The 18,672-nt window shown below is 39.5% G+C and overlaps 2 protein-coding genes across 3 annotated transcripts in view; both read right to left on the bottom strand.

Moving 5' to 3' along the window:
- Window positions 1-1,404: 1,404 nt before the first annotated feature.
- Window positions 1,405-3,952, bottom strand: snrpd3l (small nuclear ribonucleoprotein D3 polypeptide, like). Of its 2 annotated transcripts, none has more exons than XM_085169080.1 (4): window positions 3,808-3,952; window positions 2,941-3,081; window positions 2,070-2,262; window positions 1,405-1,613 (listed from the first exon to the last, which is right to left on the bottom strand). In XM_085169080.1, exons 2-4 carry the CDS (start codon window positions 3,064-3,066, stop codon window positions 1,549-1,551), a joined length of 384 nt encoding a protein of 127 aa, XP_085025206.1. In that variant the 5' UTR covers window positions 3,067-3,081; window positions 3,808-3,952; the 3' UTR covers window positions 1,405-1,548. The 2 variants fall into 2 exon arrangements, with proteins under 2 accessions (XP_085025206.1, XP_085025208.1); XM_085169082.1 differs by having other exon boundaries at window positions 3,891-3,934.
- A 2,497-nt stretch (window positions 3,953-6,449) lies between these two features.
- The window catches only part of adora2ab (adenosine A2a receptor b), a 20,402-nt gene continuing 8,179 nt past the window's right edge, over window positions 6,450-18,672 (bottom strand). The window contains exons 2-5 of the mRNA XM_085169077.1: window positions 11,578-12,133; window positions 11,298-11,429; window positions 7,830-7,933; window positions 6,450-7,660 (exon numbers count right to left, since the gene is read on the bottom strand). Coding sequence (XP_085025203.1) covers window positions 6,702-7,660; window positions 7,830-7,933; window positions 11,298-11,429; window positions 11,578-11,774 — 1,392 coding nt within the window. The 5' untranslated portion in view covers window positions 11,775-12,133 and the 3' untranslated portion in view covers window positions 6,450-6,701. The remainder of the gene's footprint in view (window positions 7,661-7,829; window positions 7,934-11,297; window positions 11,430-11,577; window positions 12,134-18,672) is intronic.

Here is an 18,672-nt window from a genome sequence, read left to right as displayed (position 1 = left end):
GTACTGGAGAGTTGGACCTAGTAAAATAAACTGGCCTTGGCTCTTTAATGATGGGCACATTTTATTTAGAGGTCTAACATAATAAGACTATTATATTTAGGATGACCGTGATGGCTACCAGGACACTACAGCCAAGCCACTCTCATTACACTTCCCTTGTGTCTATGTGGTTGTGCATCTGATAGCCATTATCTTTAAATCATTGAGCTTCCTGCACTGTCTCCACAGTACATACTGTATATTATTGTAACAGATCTTGCTTGCTCTGCATTTGGTATAAAATGCTCTCTAGATTTTTGCATTAATTTAAAACAATTCAGGAAAACTAGGAGGGGGGGGGGGGGTAAATTTTGTTGCAAATTTCAGACTTTGAAATGCTGAATGATGATTCATGGTCATAATTTAACTAGTTAATTTACAATCCAAAACATTGTGGGTTTGTTTTTTTAAAGGGTACACTTATGCATCAAAGAATGAGTGATACACAATCCCTCTAACACAAAGCTGGTGTCAAGTAATCCAGGGTTCTGCCCATTCACATGAAAGAGATGAAGATAAAAAAGAAATTAAGATATTAAACACAGAATGCAGACTGGAATCAGCAGTCAGTTTCTGAAACAAGAAGTGCTATACAGTAGTTAAGTATTAAAGGCTCTGCATAAATGTGTGAGCACTTTGAGTGTTTTGGTTAACAACACTTGAAAATGATATGCGAGTTAACAGACTTTTGAATATCACATTTCTACTATCGAGAATCTCATGGATTATAATTGAGCATTTAATGTTTAAAGAGGTTTTACTTTTTGTCCTTTTTAGCTGCAGAGTAAGCAAAGATAAAAAAAAACAAAACAAAAAAAACAACATTCATATGTAGGCTTATGCAAGGTTAGCAACTACAGTACAGCCATCCTGTTTTATGGTTCTATATTAATGCTCAGAGCAATCAAGTTGTTGAAAAAAGAAATTGTCTGCAGCCAACACAAAAGAGGTAGCATTTAAGAATCAATGCCGTACTTAATACTGATGCCTACTATGGCAGAAAAAAAAAAAAAAAAAAAAAAAAAAAAAGGACTGTATGGTGCTGAAATCCTTTAAATGCTTCCATCTGCAGAGGGCCAAGGACTCCTCTGGGAGTAGTAAAATTAATTTCCAAAGAATTGATTGGTTAGTATGTGGTGATTTTATGCCCGATTTTATCTGGTCCACAGCAGAAGGCAACATACTCAGGTAACCTTTTATAGTACAGAAAACCCAGGGTTAACACTGAAACTACTTGGATAAGGCTAAACACCGCATTACTAGTACATTCCTTATTAAATATGTTTGAAATAAGACTGGTGGCACAAGTGAATCTCTTGTAAGTGGGAAAAGAAAAACAGAACAAAAACATCAGGACACATCAAATTGAAAACTTTTATTTTAATTAAAAGAAAAAGAAATTAAAGCAACAGACTGCAAAGTACGAGATTTCAAATGATATCCAACGTATCAAATTCAAGGGGAAAACAAAAACTATACAATGCAAAAACGTTAATGTAGCTGGAGCAATTATCGCCTCTTCTGGAAGATGTTTCCCCTTCCCATTCCACCACGCCCTCGTCCTCTTGCAGCCACTGGAGAGCACAAAAAACAAAGATGGCATACTATCAGTTTTTAACGTAGAGTACCTCACTGAACCAGAAATACACCAACTGTTCAGTAACTTTAATAATACATTCAGTACTTTGGTTGTGAGAAGTACAGTGAAGTCTAATTTTGTATCCTTAACACCCGCTTGGCAAAATATCAGTTCTATCTTAAAGGGGATGTGAAGACACAAATTGAACAACAATGAAACATTTAAGTCAGTGTTTTTGACAGATCCCCCACACCTATGACAAGACTGTACTTATTACACAAGGAACAGAGTAACACTGGACAGAAAGCACTTTTCTCATGGTAGGATTTAGTTATGCTGCACAAACACAAAAAGGCAATCAATGCATGCAATGAGTTTAAAATCACCATCAGTTGTGCCCACTACTGAACATACTGACAGGTGTATCAATCTACTGCAAATTTTCACCCACCTTGTGCTTTAAGAATAGCTGCCTTGCCCCTTCCTGCACCAGATCCCTGGTTCTTGTTCTTCATACTCTTCAGCATAGGAGCATTTTTTAACATATCGGGTAAAATCAGAAAGCGGATTTTGCTGCCACGGATGTAAACTTGCTCCAGCTGTGCCACGCGGCCATCCCGATAAGTCACTGTGATATTAGACATCTGTAAGAAACAAAGATCATTCTTTCAACAAATGTAATCAAACTGCTCTTTAGTGTTTTATTCAAATCAATAGTAGTTATCTAAACTTTACAAAGCCATCAAAGGAACAGTTTTTTACCATCTGATCCAGGACCGATTTTTAATTAACTGGCTTTTACTAATGCAGCTACCAGATCTAGGTCTCCAATACTTGATTAGCACAATTCAATCTTTTTGACACCAACAGGTGGAAAGCTTGGAAACCTTTAAACAACTATGGGGGGAAAAATAAAAATAAACAACAAAAAAAAACAGAAATAAATGTTATAATTAAAATAAAAACACCACAAATTGAACCTGAACATTCAGATGTCCTTTTACATTTATCAAAAGGAAAAACAGAGAGACACAGAACAAAGACACTATTATTTGTAATGAAAATTCCTTTTAGCCTCATTGAGCTTTTCTGTGTTGCCACACAAGATATTAAGCCATTTATGGGCATGTACCTGAAAATAAAGTAAACAAAACTTGTTCAAATTATCAAGCAGCCTATTAAAGACTAAACTGTTGATTAGTCTAATGAAGGCAGAAAAAAAAAATCATAAAAACAATACAGTACCAACAGTTTGGTTGATGGGACCCCTGTAAGGAGGAACACCATCTACATTCACTTTACACTCTTTATCATGTACTGACCTGGCAGTTCATGTTGTCCTCTGCTTCAATCAGCTTGCCTCTGTAAACCTCTCCAGTGTTGGTCTCACAGGTCACAATGTGTCCTTCTGCCTCATGCAGGACCTTGATTGGAACGCCGATGGACATTTTTCAAGAATGTTTCTGGAAAACAAAATTTAGCAGAAGAAATGTTACACTGTGCACATTCATAGGCTGTAAGCTCCTGCAAACGCATTTTCTTTTCTTTTTTTACCATCAAACATCAGACTCAAAATTATATTTAGCCATAAAGTTCGGTTACAGTTAACTGGCTTGTTAATTTTGGGATGCGTTTAGTTACAGAAACACCACAGAAGCAATCAGGAACCATTTCACTTGTCCACACATTATCCTCGCCAATTTATTTTTCACTCGAGTACTGCCTATGTAACGACAATCAGCTCTCTTATACTGTTTAAAGAGTTGCTGGGAGTTAATATATAACAATCAGTAACCCTCGTTAAGATGGGATAAGCAGGCTACAGTTAACTTCTGATCAATAAAGCGAATCGCTCAGTCAAATCATTGAATATCGAAGCTGCGAGAGGAATTAGCCTTCATTAGCGAGCTAGGCTAATGTACAATAATATATCCTGGTTGCATACAATAATGTAATCCAATTAATGCCATGTGTAACAAACCAAACTTAAAATGACACAAATACGATTTCAACATTAACGTTTGCCTCTTTATTGCAGTAACAAGTTATTAGTTCGGCAAATAGACGGAGCCATATTGGCTCCTGAATGAACGCGCTTGATTCAAACGCCCAAGAAACAAACAACGCTGCTAATGAGCACGGAAAAAAAATACGATCTCAGTTGAATTACGAGTATTTTTGTTTCTTACCTGGAGTCTATCGTAAAAGCTTAGTTTCTTTGTTATTGCTTCTTCTTTTGACGTTGCAACGTGCGCCAGACGCGGTTCCCTACCTTTTGAGCCCTTTTTCCGCTTTCCCACAATCCACCGGCGGGTCAATCGAATGCTTCCTGCGATGCTCTGCAGTGCATTGTGGGATGTGTATTTTTATGGCTTTACGGGTTCACAAGGAATTTGGATACACCGATTGGCGAAAAAAATGATACATCAAATGATCATCAGTAGATCTTTTATACATGCCATTTATTGTATTTTTTTTATTATTCCATAATATGTCATTGTTTGTCATATAAGTTGCAGGAACTACTCTCTTTTTATTTGATAGGTTATTTTTTTCCAATTTATTGATTGATTGTCTCTAGATTGATGGCTGGATGTTTTGTATTGTTTTATCTTTAGACCCAAGGGACAACTAGTGGGAATCCGAATAAAGAATAAAGAATGAGCAGACATTCTTATCTGTCTCTCATCAGCTGTCTATGAATCAAGATCTAGGCAAACCAATGACCAAACAAATCTTTAATTATGTTAAAATAGCTGTTGAGCTGACTATAAATAAAAATAAAGTTGCATAGCTGAGAATCTGGAGCTTGAGCATCTGTGGGTCTGTGCTTTTTCTGCTCCTATAAAAATAACATCATTTTTAAATTAATCATACTATTGTTAGTAGCGAAGGCTGTCGTATGTGGGAAATTCCCTCCCGAAATTACACTTTTACACCTACCATTCACTTCGCAGAACAGCATCACAGTAGCTCCCTGGTACAGGCCCTGGTGCACAACTGAGCAGTTGGATAGATTCAGCAGTCTCCAGCTTGAGAAATAGTTTGTTCTCAGATTCTCTGGTAACTTTTAAGAATCACCAAAACACAAGTCTCAACATTAACAGTAAGGAGGGTAACCTGTTTAGCCAGGTTGCAAAGTCACACCAGAAGAACTAAGATTTGAAGAAAAAACAACAACAATAAGAACAACAACAAAAAACCCATGGGGTAAGAAGAATCACATGTACTAACAAATTTAAGTTTGAGGCGTTTAAAAAGAAGAACATTTGTGAGGGGTAGAACAAAGGATGCAGTACTTGTAATGGTTATGCGGTGCATTGGTGGAGGCGGGTAATTTATGAGGCTGACTGAAATCATCAGCCAGAGCGGGAATGCACAGAGTATGACTCTTTAAATAAACACTGTGGTCTCTGCTGCAATAAATCTTTTGTTACTGAGTTTCTGATCATTTGCATTTCTTTCTAAAAGATAGCTTAATCATTTTGCATGCTGGTGTTACACATGTGTAATTTATGGCAGCATGACACACTATAAATGTACACACTGGATTGTTTTCCTCCAGGTCATCATACCACAATGGTCCCTTATCTTTTTTATTTTTTATGACTCAGGTATGTAATATCCATAACCAAATCATTTTGATAACCCTTCTCATGCTTATCAAAATATCATAACATGCAACAACAAAAAAAACATTTAAATGAAATGGTTTCACCTATTTTAATTCCCCTCTTGCATGATTACAATGTGTAATAAACGCATACATTTAAGTTTTTGAATAAACACAGTGCAAGTTAGATATGTACCCGTATTCCTGGGTACTCTCTCTGGGATTGCTTTAAGGCACATAAAAGCTGGTTAATGTAGGTCTTTGCCACAGTGGAAGAGCTTTTTAATGAGAGAAGGGAAAGCATTATGGGATAATAAAAGACACCATCAAATGAACCTTCATTTGATTTCCATTGCATTAGGCTTATTGACTGGCGTCAGTGCCAGGCTGCTCTGTAAACATTTCTTACAGAGTGGTCTGTGGTCATTTGTATGTACTTTACCTATGTATGTGTGTCCTTTTCATAGTGTTATGCAAGCAAGCCTTACTCTAAAAGCATATACAATACAGGCATATGGGGTCATATCTGTACAGGCAAACAAGCTCTTTGTTTTGGATGGTTAGTGAACAACAGTGAACATGTGTTGCCCGGCACTGATCAAATCGCTGATCACAACAGCAGCAAAACAAACAGAGTTTTAGTTGTAAGGCCTGTGATGTCATCACACTTCTCACTTATAGAGTTACAACTGAGGAAGTGGAGACTGTCAGAAAACAACTACAGCTCCTTACACAACAGAATCTGCTACATCCCACATCAGATCTGCACACTGTTAGACATCTCCACATATGATACCACATATTTTAAATACAAGGTTTTTCTACAGAAAAAATTCTAGATGTGCCATGGGCAGGAACCTCTATCCAACCTCACCCATTGTAGCCAACCTCTAATAAAGCTCTGGGCTTCCTCAGAGGGATAGCACCTAGCTACTGGTACAGGTATGTGGATGATCCTCAGACTTCAGAATAGCCACACCCTCAGACAAAAACTGGTCCATCCTAAGAACAAAACTCCCAAACATAATGCCAGGTTTATATGAGGAGTAAAGGAGGCCTTCTATTGCCATCTCTTATGTAGCAGGTTTGTTAGAGAAACTCTTCAAAACTTCACAACTTAAAGTCTAGTTTCCTTCTTATTTCAAGCTCTTCAGAGTATCACAACCTGGATGAGTGACAAAGTTCAGTTCAGTGCTGCAGCACAAAAACACCACGTAATTGTGACATATTTAAAGATATTTAATTTTGATGGCATACAAACAACACAGATAGCAAAAACCTGCACATTACAAAAAGTATATTATCTTTAAACGTTAAAGTGCACATTAAAAAAGAAACTCCAAACTAAAAAAATAAAATTTTACATTAAAAAAACAGATTTGCTGTCGAGGCTGATTTGCTGAAATTTCACGTTTGCAGAACATTCTGATGTTCTGAGAGCAATATATTTGAAATAACTAAATGTCTTTGTCATGATATTTCTGTGATTTTTGGAGAAAGGGAACAGTCATTCTGTTTTAATGGCAATGCCTGAACATTTACAAAAGTAATGCAGCTTCCTCTGTCTTTCAACTCCAAAATATCTGTTGCTCCTCCCAGATATGTGGCGGACGTTGCTGCTTCCTGTGCAGAAGATGCCAAGATACCTGGCTGATGCTGCACTTCTGATGGGGTGCCAATTGCTTTTTGGTGTCCGTTGGGTGTATTACTGTTAGGTACAGAATCTAAACTCACATGAGAGGCATTTGATGTAGTTTTCTCAGCACCGGAATCTAGAACATAACTATTTACCATTGTGCCACATGATAAATCCTCTTTACTCGTACGGGCAGATGTCTGCATTATACTAGTGCTCCTTACACCTCTGCCACCAGCACTTTCAACCCCGAACACATGCCCATCCCTCTTCCCCAGGATGTGCTGATAGAGAATCTTGCGAAAGGTATGTCTGAATTCTCGAAGGCGGTAGGCGTAGATAAAGGGATTCACCACAGAGTTGGCATGGGAGAGAATGATTGCAATGTTCATCACCCAGATGTGTGGGCGCTCACAGTCCTGGCAAATATGGTTGATGCAATTGATAATATGCACAGGAAGCCAGCACAGAGCAAACAAACCAACGATAATAGCCAGCGATTTTGCAGCGTGTACTTCCTTCTGCAGAATCGAACGAGATGAGCCAGAAGATGGAGTTTTCTGTCCAGGAGCAGGTACGTGTGCAACTTTGAGGCTCATCATTCGAAGCTGTCGGCGAGCTGCCATGAAGATATGGATATAGATGACCAACATTATCACCAAGGGCACCAGCACGCAGCCAAAGAAATTGAAATAGACCATATAGTCAAGGGGAACCACTCCCTCAAACAAGCAATGAGTCATTCCTTCAGGGCAGCCTTGGCTTTTGGTGGCAGTGGTAGTGGAGTTCCAACCTGTGTAAAGAAAACTGTGATTTATTGCCAGTTTCATCCAAAAGCAAAATTATAGGGTTTCAGCTCAGCTCAGTTTTCCTCAACAATCTCCTCAGCAGTTAGGACCACTTAAACATGCTTAAATATGCAACTTAAACATGTGTGGGAATTGGCAAAAATCTTTCCCCACCTGTGTTCCAGCCAAACATCGGTGTCAGGCCGATGCCCACTGAAAGAACCCAGCACAGTGCAATGATGCCCTTTGCCCTCTTCCCTGTCACCAGAGTGTTGTACCTAAAAGTTTGAACAGAACACAAACATGCATTATATATGCAGCCAGTTGCTTTATCTTATCTGTCAGTGATAGCATTCCCTTGAGGCAAAGTCAATACAGTTTAAATGAAGAGAAAATGATTTGTGCGCTGAAGCATTAACACTTTATTTATTTAATAAGCGAAAGCAGGACTTCAATTGGCCCGCTTTAAAATGCACTTACAGTAATCTGATTATCTCTGCAGTGCTGATGCCCATTTGTAGCTATGGTAATTAAAGACAGCACTCATCAAGTGTTCAAAAATCCCTTAAAAAAATAATGATTTCTTAAAATAAAAAATATATTGATTTCATTAGGACATTGAATTTTTTGTACAACACTCCTGTTGTGTTACATAAGTGTAAATGAAACTGCTGTTGTTGTAAAGGACATTTCCATTTAGGTCAAGTTAGAACATCTGAGCATAAAAAATCACATAGTGGATGCTTATATCAAATAATTTTCATGCTAACATGTCACATTTGAGTGATATAGTTTAGTTTTAAAGGTAAAGTACTGTGCAAAAGTCTAGAGCTACTGCTGATTTCTTTATATTTTGCTTAGAAAGCTTGAATTCAAGAACATAAAGTTGTCAAATACAAATACATTTATATATGTATTTCTAATGAGGTCAGCTACAAAAATAACTGTTCTCATAGGCCAGGTTTTGCCTACTAATGCTCTGCACCAGAACCAAACCTACAAAACCTTAATGAAGAAGTCTAAATTTAACACGGGGGAAAAAAGCTTGTGTTGTTTTAGTTGTGGGATTTATGATAGTTGGTGTTCATTTATTTGGAATGAGAGAGGAAAATGTCATCAGAAAGATAACACAGCACTGTAAACGCAGTGTAAAAGTTATGTCCTGTCCTGTACCTCTTCCAGTCCTCACCCTGCACGTTTAGAGTCCAGTCCCTTTCTGCATTTCATTATTAATACTAGTATTTAGTATGTTGTATTTTTCAACTGCATTTTAAATTTTCAGTCACAAAGAGATGGTAATTAAAACATAATTAAAATGTCTCTACACATACAATCGTCAAAAAATAAAACTGGAAATAAGGAAGAATTTGAACTGGTACAATTCTATTAAGCCTGAAAGTCAATACTTGGTATCATTACCTTTATTCTTTATTCTTAGTTAAACTTTCTTGTAATTTTTTGAAGTAGGCTTCGGGAATAATTCTCCAGGCTTCTTGAAGGACATTCAAGGGTCTTTTTTGATAGTGTTGCATTCTATCCAGGTATGTTTTTACTGCATTGGCAGTGTGTTTGGGATTGTTGGCATGCTGAAAACTTAGACTAGTACCAATCAGATGGCTTCCAGATGGTACTGCATGGTGGATCAAAGTCTTATGGTATGTCTCTTGTACGTAATTCTGTCAGTTTTGACAAGGTCTCCAGCACCACTGGCTGAAATGCAGTGCAACCCATGACACAGTCTCTATGTTTCTTACAGATGGCTGTAGACTCTCAATGTTCTACTGCTCGCCTGACCTCCTCCATACATGTTGAAAACAACTTAAACCAAAAACTTTCAATTTGGATTCACCATTCAATAACCTTCTTGTGTAATTTGGCATATCTCAGCCTTTTTTCCCCTGTTTCTTGACAGCCATTCTCCCACTGAGATCATTTTGGATGAGGCTTCAGTGAACAACAGATGGGTCAACTGAATGGCCAGAGAAATCTCTCAGGTTCTGTGTCAGGTCTTTGCTTTGTTTTTTGATATTTCTTGAGGACATGACTTTCAGATACTGTTCATCTGCTATAAATACGTTTTTTGGCCTGCCACTTCTTCTACCTTTGACTTACGTCTGTGCTACCTTTGGCATTTTTCACAGATCAGATTCAACTAAAGAAGTGGAAATAAATTATGTATTTTTCAATAGACTGCTAGTAACAAAGTGCCTAAAGATATGGCTGACAATGTCTTCAGTAAGGGTTGATTTTATTGGCTCAGTGTTTAGCTCTCTCGGATCTGCCTCTCGGATCTGGATTTACTGACCAATAGCTGTCCTTACAGCAATGCACAGTGTGGTCAAGTCTCTAATGTTTTGTGCAACCACTTAGTGGATCCTTAATTACTGTGGTCTATGCTGAGCACTACACTCAGTCAGTAAATGAAGATTTTAAGAGGACCTCAAGTCTCTTTGCTATACTTTTCCGGATGCCAGTGGTGGCTGTAATTACTTAAATCTTTAAAACAGATACAAATTAAATCTGGTTCTATTATGTGTTGACAGAACACTGGTTTAGCTCCCGAGTTAGGTGCCGTTTTCTATGTTTCAATGATTAATTGTTATGAAAATGGTCAAGTACAACGACTGTTTGAAAACTGAGTGAAAAAGCAGCAATTGTCCAAAGAAAGACCAGAAAGCCTGGAAAAACTATTGCTCAAGACCACTTTGAAAGAAATTACAAACAAGTCCCCAGGAGGACCCAGGACACGCTGGGGAGATTACATCTCTCAACTAGTTTGGGAACGCCTTGGCATTCCTACTCCCATTTGAGCACGAAGAGGTGACTTGGGAGAGGGAGGTCTGGGCTTCTCTGATTAGTTGTCACACCGCCTCAGGTAAGTGGTAGAAAATGAATGGATGGATAAAAGCATTGGAAATATAAAGAAAGAGGGTTTGCTCATGTCTTTGCACAGCACTGTATTGAAATCTTCATATACACAACTTTTGATGCAGGAAAATAATTAATTCAGAAACCTGATTAAGGAAATAGAAGTTGAAAATCACTATGAATTATCAGTATACCCAGCATCACCTTGCATACACTGACTTAACTGTCTGTGTATTTTAGACTGAGATGTTGCATGGCCAACCTGGTAGCACTAGGCTTCGTAAAGCCTCCTAATAACTACATGATTAGTTGTTCTCTGGTCATAGGTGCTGGGCCTGTGTCACATAAAGACACAATCAAACTGTTATGCAACCGCTTATGCAAATGCGTCACCTGCTTTGGATTATGGCTTGGTGGTGTGTCAACAGATGTGTTGCAGAAACAAGGAGCTTTGTTTTAAGCTTCTAAATAAATGATCCATTAAAGAGCAATACTATTTGAATGCTGCTGATTTACATGAATGCTAATCATGAAAGCTTTAAGTAGATTTAACCAGTTCACCTTCAACAACACTAACTCAATTAAGCCTGTCGAGCGATGGAGCCATGTTTGTCCGCAGCTGGACAAATTAGCCTTCAGTTAAAAATAGGATCTCTCTATAATTTAATGCTCTTTGCTACACCACTGCAGTGCATGTGAACATTTGACATCTGCTGCTGATTCTGCAGCTGGAATGTATGATATCTCAGTTGAAGTTTCATTACTTTCTCTCACCTGAGTGGGTTTTTGATTGCGATGTAGCGGTCCACAGCAATAGCCAGCAGACTAAAGATGGAGCTCTGAGTGAGCACGAGGACGAAGCAAGCGATGAACAGGCAGCCGTAGAAATTTGCACAGAAACCAGTACTGAAAACATCACAGATTCAAAAAGGGTGCTTATCACTACAAACCCTGCCAAAAAAAGCAACAGTACATTGTGACAGATCTTGTAGTAAAGGATGCAGGTAACACAAAATTTGTCTCATTTCCAAACTGAATAAGAAGGAAACAATACCTAATAGCGATAGCGAAGGGAATCGCCAGCAGTCCCACAGCAATATCAGCGATTGCCAGTGACACTACAAAGAAGTTGGTGATGCTCTGCAGGTTGGAGTTGAGGCAGACGGACCAGCAGACCAGGACATTCCCAGCCACAGACAGGCAAGCAATCACCAACTCCAGGCCAATATAGACCAGACTGCTATTCGGCATGGTTGTTTTATTCCACGTTTTTGCTTTCTTTGTGCCGTCATCCCACACACTCAGCTGCTTCACATGTTTTTAGACAAAATACCTGCTCGCCAAACCACATGGTATGACTGAACAACAGAGCGACTGTGTCACAAAAGGACAGCCAAGGCAGGAAGTTCCCACCACAAGCCAGTGCACTTTGAGGTCTTCTCGCACCCTTTGGCGTCACAAACCCTGCGTCAGTCTGTTTGTCTTCCTCTTTCTTTTTGTGTCTTAAAAAAATAAAAATCTCTGTTCTGTTGGGTAAACTTGGTCACAGGTGGCAGTAGAATGCACAGGAGGGAAGTTTGCACAGTGGCTGCAAAATTAAGAGCAGTGTTCTGGAGAGAGAGAAAGAGAACACAGTATCTCTGTAAAAACAGATTGCAGGCCGTACACATACACATACAGGATTTGAAAAAAAGAAACGAAAAAAAAAAAAGCCATTTATCTCTAGAAGACAAGCGGGCAGGTGTTTTTTTTTTACCATACAGGGCCAAAGCAGACAGCCCAACAATGGACCTTTTATTTTAGGAAAGATTTCCCAAAACCCTTCTACGTGCTAATCATTCCCCAGACTGGCATAGTTTCCTATGAAGTCACTGATAATAACGCAAAATAAACCACCCATAAATTTCAAAGAAATTGTTCTATTACAGGATTTTCTTTGCTGGGCGTTTTACTACATTTCTCGACACTGTATGTTAGGTCTATTATAGGAACACATTACAAACTGATAACCTTCAAAAATAGGCCTGTATTCAGTTTGCTGAAGTAAACCACAGGGTAGTGAGAAGGAGAAACAGGTCAAGGATGCACTGAGCCTGGAAAGCAGGTAGTGCATTATTGTTCTTTCCCCTACAGGCAGAGAGGAATAATTTAAAGAATATTTAAACCACAACTAATTACTAAACTCGTTGTAGAAGTTCGTGTGGAAGCCTGTTTGGAATTTTAATGAGATATTGCAGATTAGTGTGTTGAACCTTTTTTTCTTCTTTGTAAAACGTTAAAACACTATGTGTGGGGTGAACAAGTACTGGTCCAACCCAACGGGCTTAATCATTTCCGGACTGAGTTTATAAAAAGACTGATAATGCTTGTGGCTGGAGGCCACAAGACTAATTTTGCATAAAGCCCAGAGAAAGTAGGAAAACCACCTAGCTCAGCTTTGTCTAAGACCAACAATATGCCTTACAGATTAAAAAGCTCACTTATTAAACTACTTTATCTCATTCCCTTAATCAATGCACAAACCGATACAAAATTAAATGAAAGGTGTGTTGGTTGTACTCTCAGCTTTCTTTTCCAACAGATTCTGGGAACTGTGATGCATTAAGTAAAATACATGAGATTTTATCACTTGGACCCCACATTCCTAGGACAAACGTAATTGGAGATGTTTGAAAATAATTCTCAGGTGACTTTGTGTCTTGTCACTATAAGTGTGTAAGTCCTGTTGTAATTCTTCATGGCATCAATCTAACAAGCTGCTGGAAATATTCTTCAAAGATTTTGGCCTATGTTGACACAATAGCATCACACGGTTGTTACAATTCAATTCAATTCAATTCAATTTTATTTATATAGCGCCAAATCACAACAAATGTCGCCTCAAGGCGCTTCATAGATACAGAGAAAAGCCCAACAATCATATGACCCCCTATGAGCAAGCACTTTGGCGACAGTGGGAAGGAAAAACTCCCTTTTAACAGGAAGAAACCTCCGGCAGAACCAGGCTCAGGGAGGGGCGGCCATCTGCTGCGACCGGTTGGGGTGAGAGAAGGAAGACAGGATAAAAGACATGCTGTGGAAGAGAGACAGAGGTTAATAACAGATATGATTCAATACAGAGAGGTCTGTTAACACATAGTGAGTGAGAAAGGTGACTGGAAAGGAAAAACTCAATGCATCATGGGAATCCCCCGGCAGCCTACATCTATTGCAGCATAACTAAGGGAGGATTCAGGGTCACCTGGTCCAGCCCTAACTATATGCTTTAGCAAAAAGGAAAGTTTTAAGCCTAATCTTAAAAGTAGAGATAGTGTCTGTCTCCCGAATCCAAACTGGAAGCTGGTTCCACAGAAGAGGGGCCTGAAAACTGAAGGCTCTCCCTCCCATTCTACTTTTAAATACTCTAGAAACAACAAGTAGGCCTGCAGAGCGAGAGCGAAGTGCTCTAATAGGGTGATATGGTACTACAAGGTCATTAAGATAAGATGGGGCCTGATTATTTAAGACCTTGTATGTGAGGAGCAGGATTTTGAATTCAATTCTGGATTTAACAGGAAGCCAATGAAGGGAAGCCAAAACAGGAGAAATATGCTCTCTCTTTCTAGTCCCTGTCAGTACTCTTGCTGCAGCATTTTGGATTAACTGAAGGCTTTTCAGTGAGTTTTTTGGACATCCTGATAATAATGAATTGCAGTAGTCCAGCCTGGAAGTAATAAATGCATGAACTAGTTTTTCAGCGTCACTCTGAGACAGGATATTTCTAATTTTAGAGATGTTGCGCAAATGGAAGAACGCAGTCTTACATATTTGTTTAATATGTGCGTTGAAGGACATATCCTGGTCAAAAATGACTCCAAGGTTCCTCACAGTGTTACTGGAGGCCAAGGTAATGCCATCCAGAGTAAGAATCTGGTTAGATACCATATTTCTAAGCTTTTCAGCGCCGAGTACAATGACCTCAGTTTTATCTGAGTTAAGAAGCAGAAAGTTAGTGGCCATCCAAGTCTTTATGTCTTTAAGACATTCCTGCAGTTTAACTAATTGGTGTGTGTTATCTGGCTTCATGGACAGATAGAGCTGGGTGTCATCTGCATAGCAGTGAAAATGTATGCTATGTCTTCTAATGATGCTGCCTAGGGGAAGCATGTATAATGTAAACAGAATTGGTCCTAGCACTGAACCCTGTGGAACTCCATAATTAACCTCAGTGTGTGAAGAGGACTCTCCATTTACATGCACAAATTGGAGTCTATTAGAAAGATATGATACAAACCACTGCAGTGCAATACCTGTAATACCTACAGCATGTTCTAATCGCTCTAATAGGATATTATGGTCAACAGTATCGAATGCTGCACTAAGGTCAAGAAGGACAAGCACAGAGATGAGTCCACTGTCAGAGGCCATAAGAAGATCATTTGTAACCTTCACTAAAGCTGTTTCTGTGCTGTGATGAACTCTGAAACCTGACTGAAACTCTTCAAATAAACCATTCCTCTGCAGATGATCTGTTAGCTGTTTGACAACTACTCTTTCAAGGATTTTTGATATGAAAGGAAGGTTGGAGATTGGCCTATAATTAGCTAAGACTGCTGGGTCTAGAGATGGCTTTTTGAGTAAAGGTTTAACTGCAGCCACCTTGAAGGCCTGTGGTACATAGCCGATTATTAGAGATAGGTTGATCATATATAAGATCGAAGAATTAATCAATGGCAGGACTTCTTTGAGCAGTTTTGTAGGAATGGGGTCTAAAAGACACGTTGATGGTTTGGAGGAAGTAATTATTGAAGTTAACTCAGAAAGATCGATTGGAAAAAAAGAGTCTAACTTAACATCAATGGAACTAAGAGTAGCTGTAGATAATATTACATCTGTGGGATGATTATTGGTAATTTTTTCTCTAATGATAAAAATTTTATTTGTGAAGAAGTTCATGAAGTCATCACTAGTTAACGTTAAAGGGATGGTTGGCTCAAAAGAGCTCTGACTTTTTGTCAGCCTGGCTACAGTGCTGAAGAGAAACCTGGGGTTGTTCTTATTTTCTTCAATCAGTGATGAGTAGTAAGCTGTTCTGGCTTTGCGGAGGGCTTTCTTATAAAGCAACAAACTATTTCTCCAGGCTAAATGATGATCCTCTAAATTTGTGACACGCCATTTCCTCTCCAGATTACGAGTCATCTGCTTTAGGGTACGTGTTTGAGAATTATACCACGGGGTCAAGTACTTCTGATTAGAGACCTTAGTTTTCACTGGAGCTACAGTATCCAGAGTCGTACGTAGTGAGGAGGTGAAATTATTAACAAGATAATCGACCTCTGTTGGGGTAGCGTTCAGATAGCTGCTCTGCTCTATGTTGGTACAGGGCATTGACGATGATAACAGTGGCTGGATTATATTCTTAAACTTAGTTACAGCGCTTTCAGAAAGACATCTACTTTGATAAAGTCCACTCTCCACTGCTGCGTAATCAATTATTGTAAATGTAAATGTTATCAAGAAATGATCAGACAGGAGAGGGTTTTCAGGAAACACTGTTAAATGTTCAGTTTCTATGCCATATGTTAAGACAAGATCTAGAGTGTGATTAAAGTGGTGGGTGGGTTCTTTTACATTTTGAGAGAAACCAATTGAGTCTAACAACAGATTAAATGCCATGTTGAGGCTGTCATTTTTAGCATCAACATGGATGTTAAAATCACCCACAATAATTATTTTATCTGAGCTCAGAACTAAATTAGATATAAAGTCTGAGAAATCAGACAGAAACTCTGTGTAAGGCCCAGGTGGACGATAGATGATAACAAGTAAGACTGGTTTCTGAGTTTCACAGCTGGGGTGGACAATGTTAAGCATCAGGCTTTCAAATGAATTAAAAGTCTGTCTTGGTCTTTCATTAATTAATAGACTGGTGTGAAAAATTGCTGCCACACCGCCCCCTCGACCTGTGCTTCGAGATTTCTGGTAGTTAGAATGACTCGGGGGTGTTGATTCATTTAAACTAACATAATCATCCTGCTGCAACCAGGTTTCTGTAAGGCAGAGTAAATCAATTTGTTGATCAATTATTAAGTCATGTACTAACAGAGACTTGGAGGAGAGAGACCTAATATTTAATAATCCACATTTCACTGTTTTACTCTTTGGTTCAGATGTGGATACTGTATTGTTCTTTCTTTGTAAATGTTTAAGTTGTTTGTTGCTGGTTTTTAGTTTGTTTTTTGTCTTTTTGGAAGCAGACACAGTCTCTATGGAGATGGGTTTTTGGGGGGGTAGCAGGAGGAGAGAAGCTTTGTTGTTTGAAAATCCATGATGTATATATCCTGTTCTGCCACATCCCAAATATGATCTATTGGAGTGAGATCAGGAGACCGTGGAGGCCAACTCAGTGTGTTCACAAACTCAGTTGTGTTCCAGAAATGCATTGTCCTAATGGGAGAAAAAAACTGGCTCAGATAAACTGCTCAGTCTCTCTTCCACTCGACCTGACATCAACCTATTGATGAGCTTTGTGTTTTGGTTAGGTTGAGGAGAATAAATTGTTTTATATTTAAGTAAACTTCTTGCATGAAATCCTTGTCATCTACTTTGAACCAGTTCGTGTTAACCTACTAACTTAGCTTGTGGTTTGCCAAATGCTTATCTAAGTTGAACTTGGTTTTGAGTACAGCTAAAGTAGTTGTGGTATTTATCATTGTGACAAATATCCTATTGAGTTCTACACAAGACAGCATTAGTTTGGATTTGTTGTTGTTATTATGTACATACACACGTACATATATATATACGTGTATGTATATATATATATATATATATATATATATATATATATACATCGGTGTATATATATAGAGAGAGAGAGAGAGAGCTACTACGCAAGTAACCCCGGCGGAAGGGGCTACATGAATAGGATGAGGGACCTATGGATTCTTCGATACCCAACATCCACAATGACGGCGAAACAACTAGTAGCTCAGTGTTCCAACATTCGAAAGAAGGGACTGCTCTCACAGCTAGAGATTGACGAGGTACAACATAAATGCTACGGCAAGGAGGAGTCAGGACGCCAGGTCAGGGGGGAGATATCATCACCCCCACCCGAGATTGGGTACATAGCCCCAAGTGCGACAGGAGAAGGATCATTGAGTGCGAGAGGAACTGACCTGAAAGATAGAATCATGGCCAAGCTTGAAACCTGGACCCGGTAGCCGGTTACCAAGATTACGTGAAGTACCCTCAGAAGGTCTGCTAGATGATGTTAATGCAGCACTACGGACAATACCTACAGCCACGATTACCGACACTAACAAGCTGATCTACAATACGGCAGCAGTGATCAGTGAGATGCTTGGCTACAAGTTGAACAGCCACAAGGGGCAGTACCCTCCATGGAGAAGGAGGCTAGAGGGCAAGATCAAAGTAGCATGGAGGGAGGTTAGCCAACTAACGGAGTTGCAGAAATGTGCGACAAAGAATACAGCAAGCTGTCCATACCTGAGGCCTTGGAAACTGCCAAGCAAAGACTCACAGCCTTGGCCAGCCGCTTGAGGAGGTACACCAGAGAGATAGAAGGCAGGAGAATAAACCAGCTCCACAGAACAAGCAAAGGTGTACTCTCAGTGGCAAGGGAACAATAATAAGAGGCTGCAGACGGAGCAATACTGGAAGAGCATATGGGAGAAGGACGCAACGGCAATGCTCAGTGGCTAGTGGATCTGAGGGCAGACCATAGCGACCTCCCTGAACAGGGTCCAGTAACCATCGCGGAATGCAGTCAGCTTCTTCAGCTGACTGCACTCCATCTTGGATATCTGCCACAGTGGCAGATATCCAAGAAAGGGTCTCCAGTATGAAGAGTTGGACAGCACCAGGGCCTGACATGGTTCACGCCTACTGGCTGAAGAAGCTGACTGCACTCCACGAGCGTCTGGCAGCACAAATGAACCAGCTGCTAGTTGATGAGAGACACCCGGAATGGCTAACCGAAGGTCGGACGGTCCTGATCCCCAAGGACCCCAAGAAGGGACCAGTCCCCTCCAACTACCGACCAATAACCTGCCTCAGTACTACATGGAAGCTCCTGTCAGGCATCATATCGGCTAAGATGAACAGGCACATGGGCGGATGAGCATGAGCGGGACACAGAAAGGAA

The sequence above is a fragment of the Neolamprologus multifasciatus genome, chromosome 7 (genome assembly GCF_963576455.1).
Source record: "Neolamprologus multifasciatus chromosome 7, fNeoMul1.2, whole genome shotgun sequence".
Lineage (NCBI taxonomy): Eukaryota > Metazoa > Chordata > Actinopteri > Cichliformes > Cichlidae > Neolamprologus > Neolamprologus multifasciatus.
Note: the sequence above shows the minus strand (reverse complement) of the source record. Positions and strands in the feature narration are given on the sequence as shown.

Coding starts and splice junctions, on each gene's coding strand:
- snrpd3l (XM_085169080.1), bottom strand. CDS start 3,066: ATGTCCATCGGCGTTCCAATCAAGGTCCTGCATGAGGCAGAAGGACAC. Junction 2,263..2,940: donor AGGACAACATGAACTGCCAG/GTCAGTACATGA, acceptor TGTTTCTTACAG/ATGTCTAATATCACAGTGAC. Junction 1,614..2,069: donor AGCTATTCTTAAAGCACAAG/GTGGGTGAAAAT, acceptor TGTGCTCTCCAG/TGGCTGCAAGAGGACGAGGG.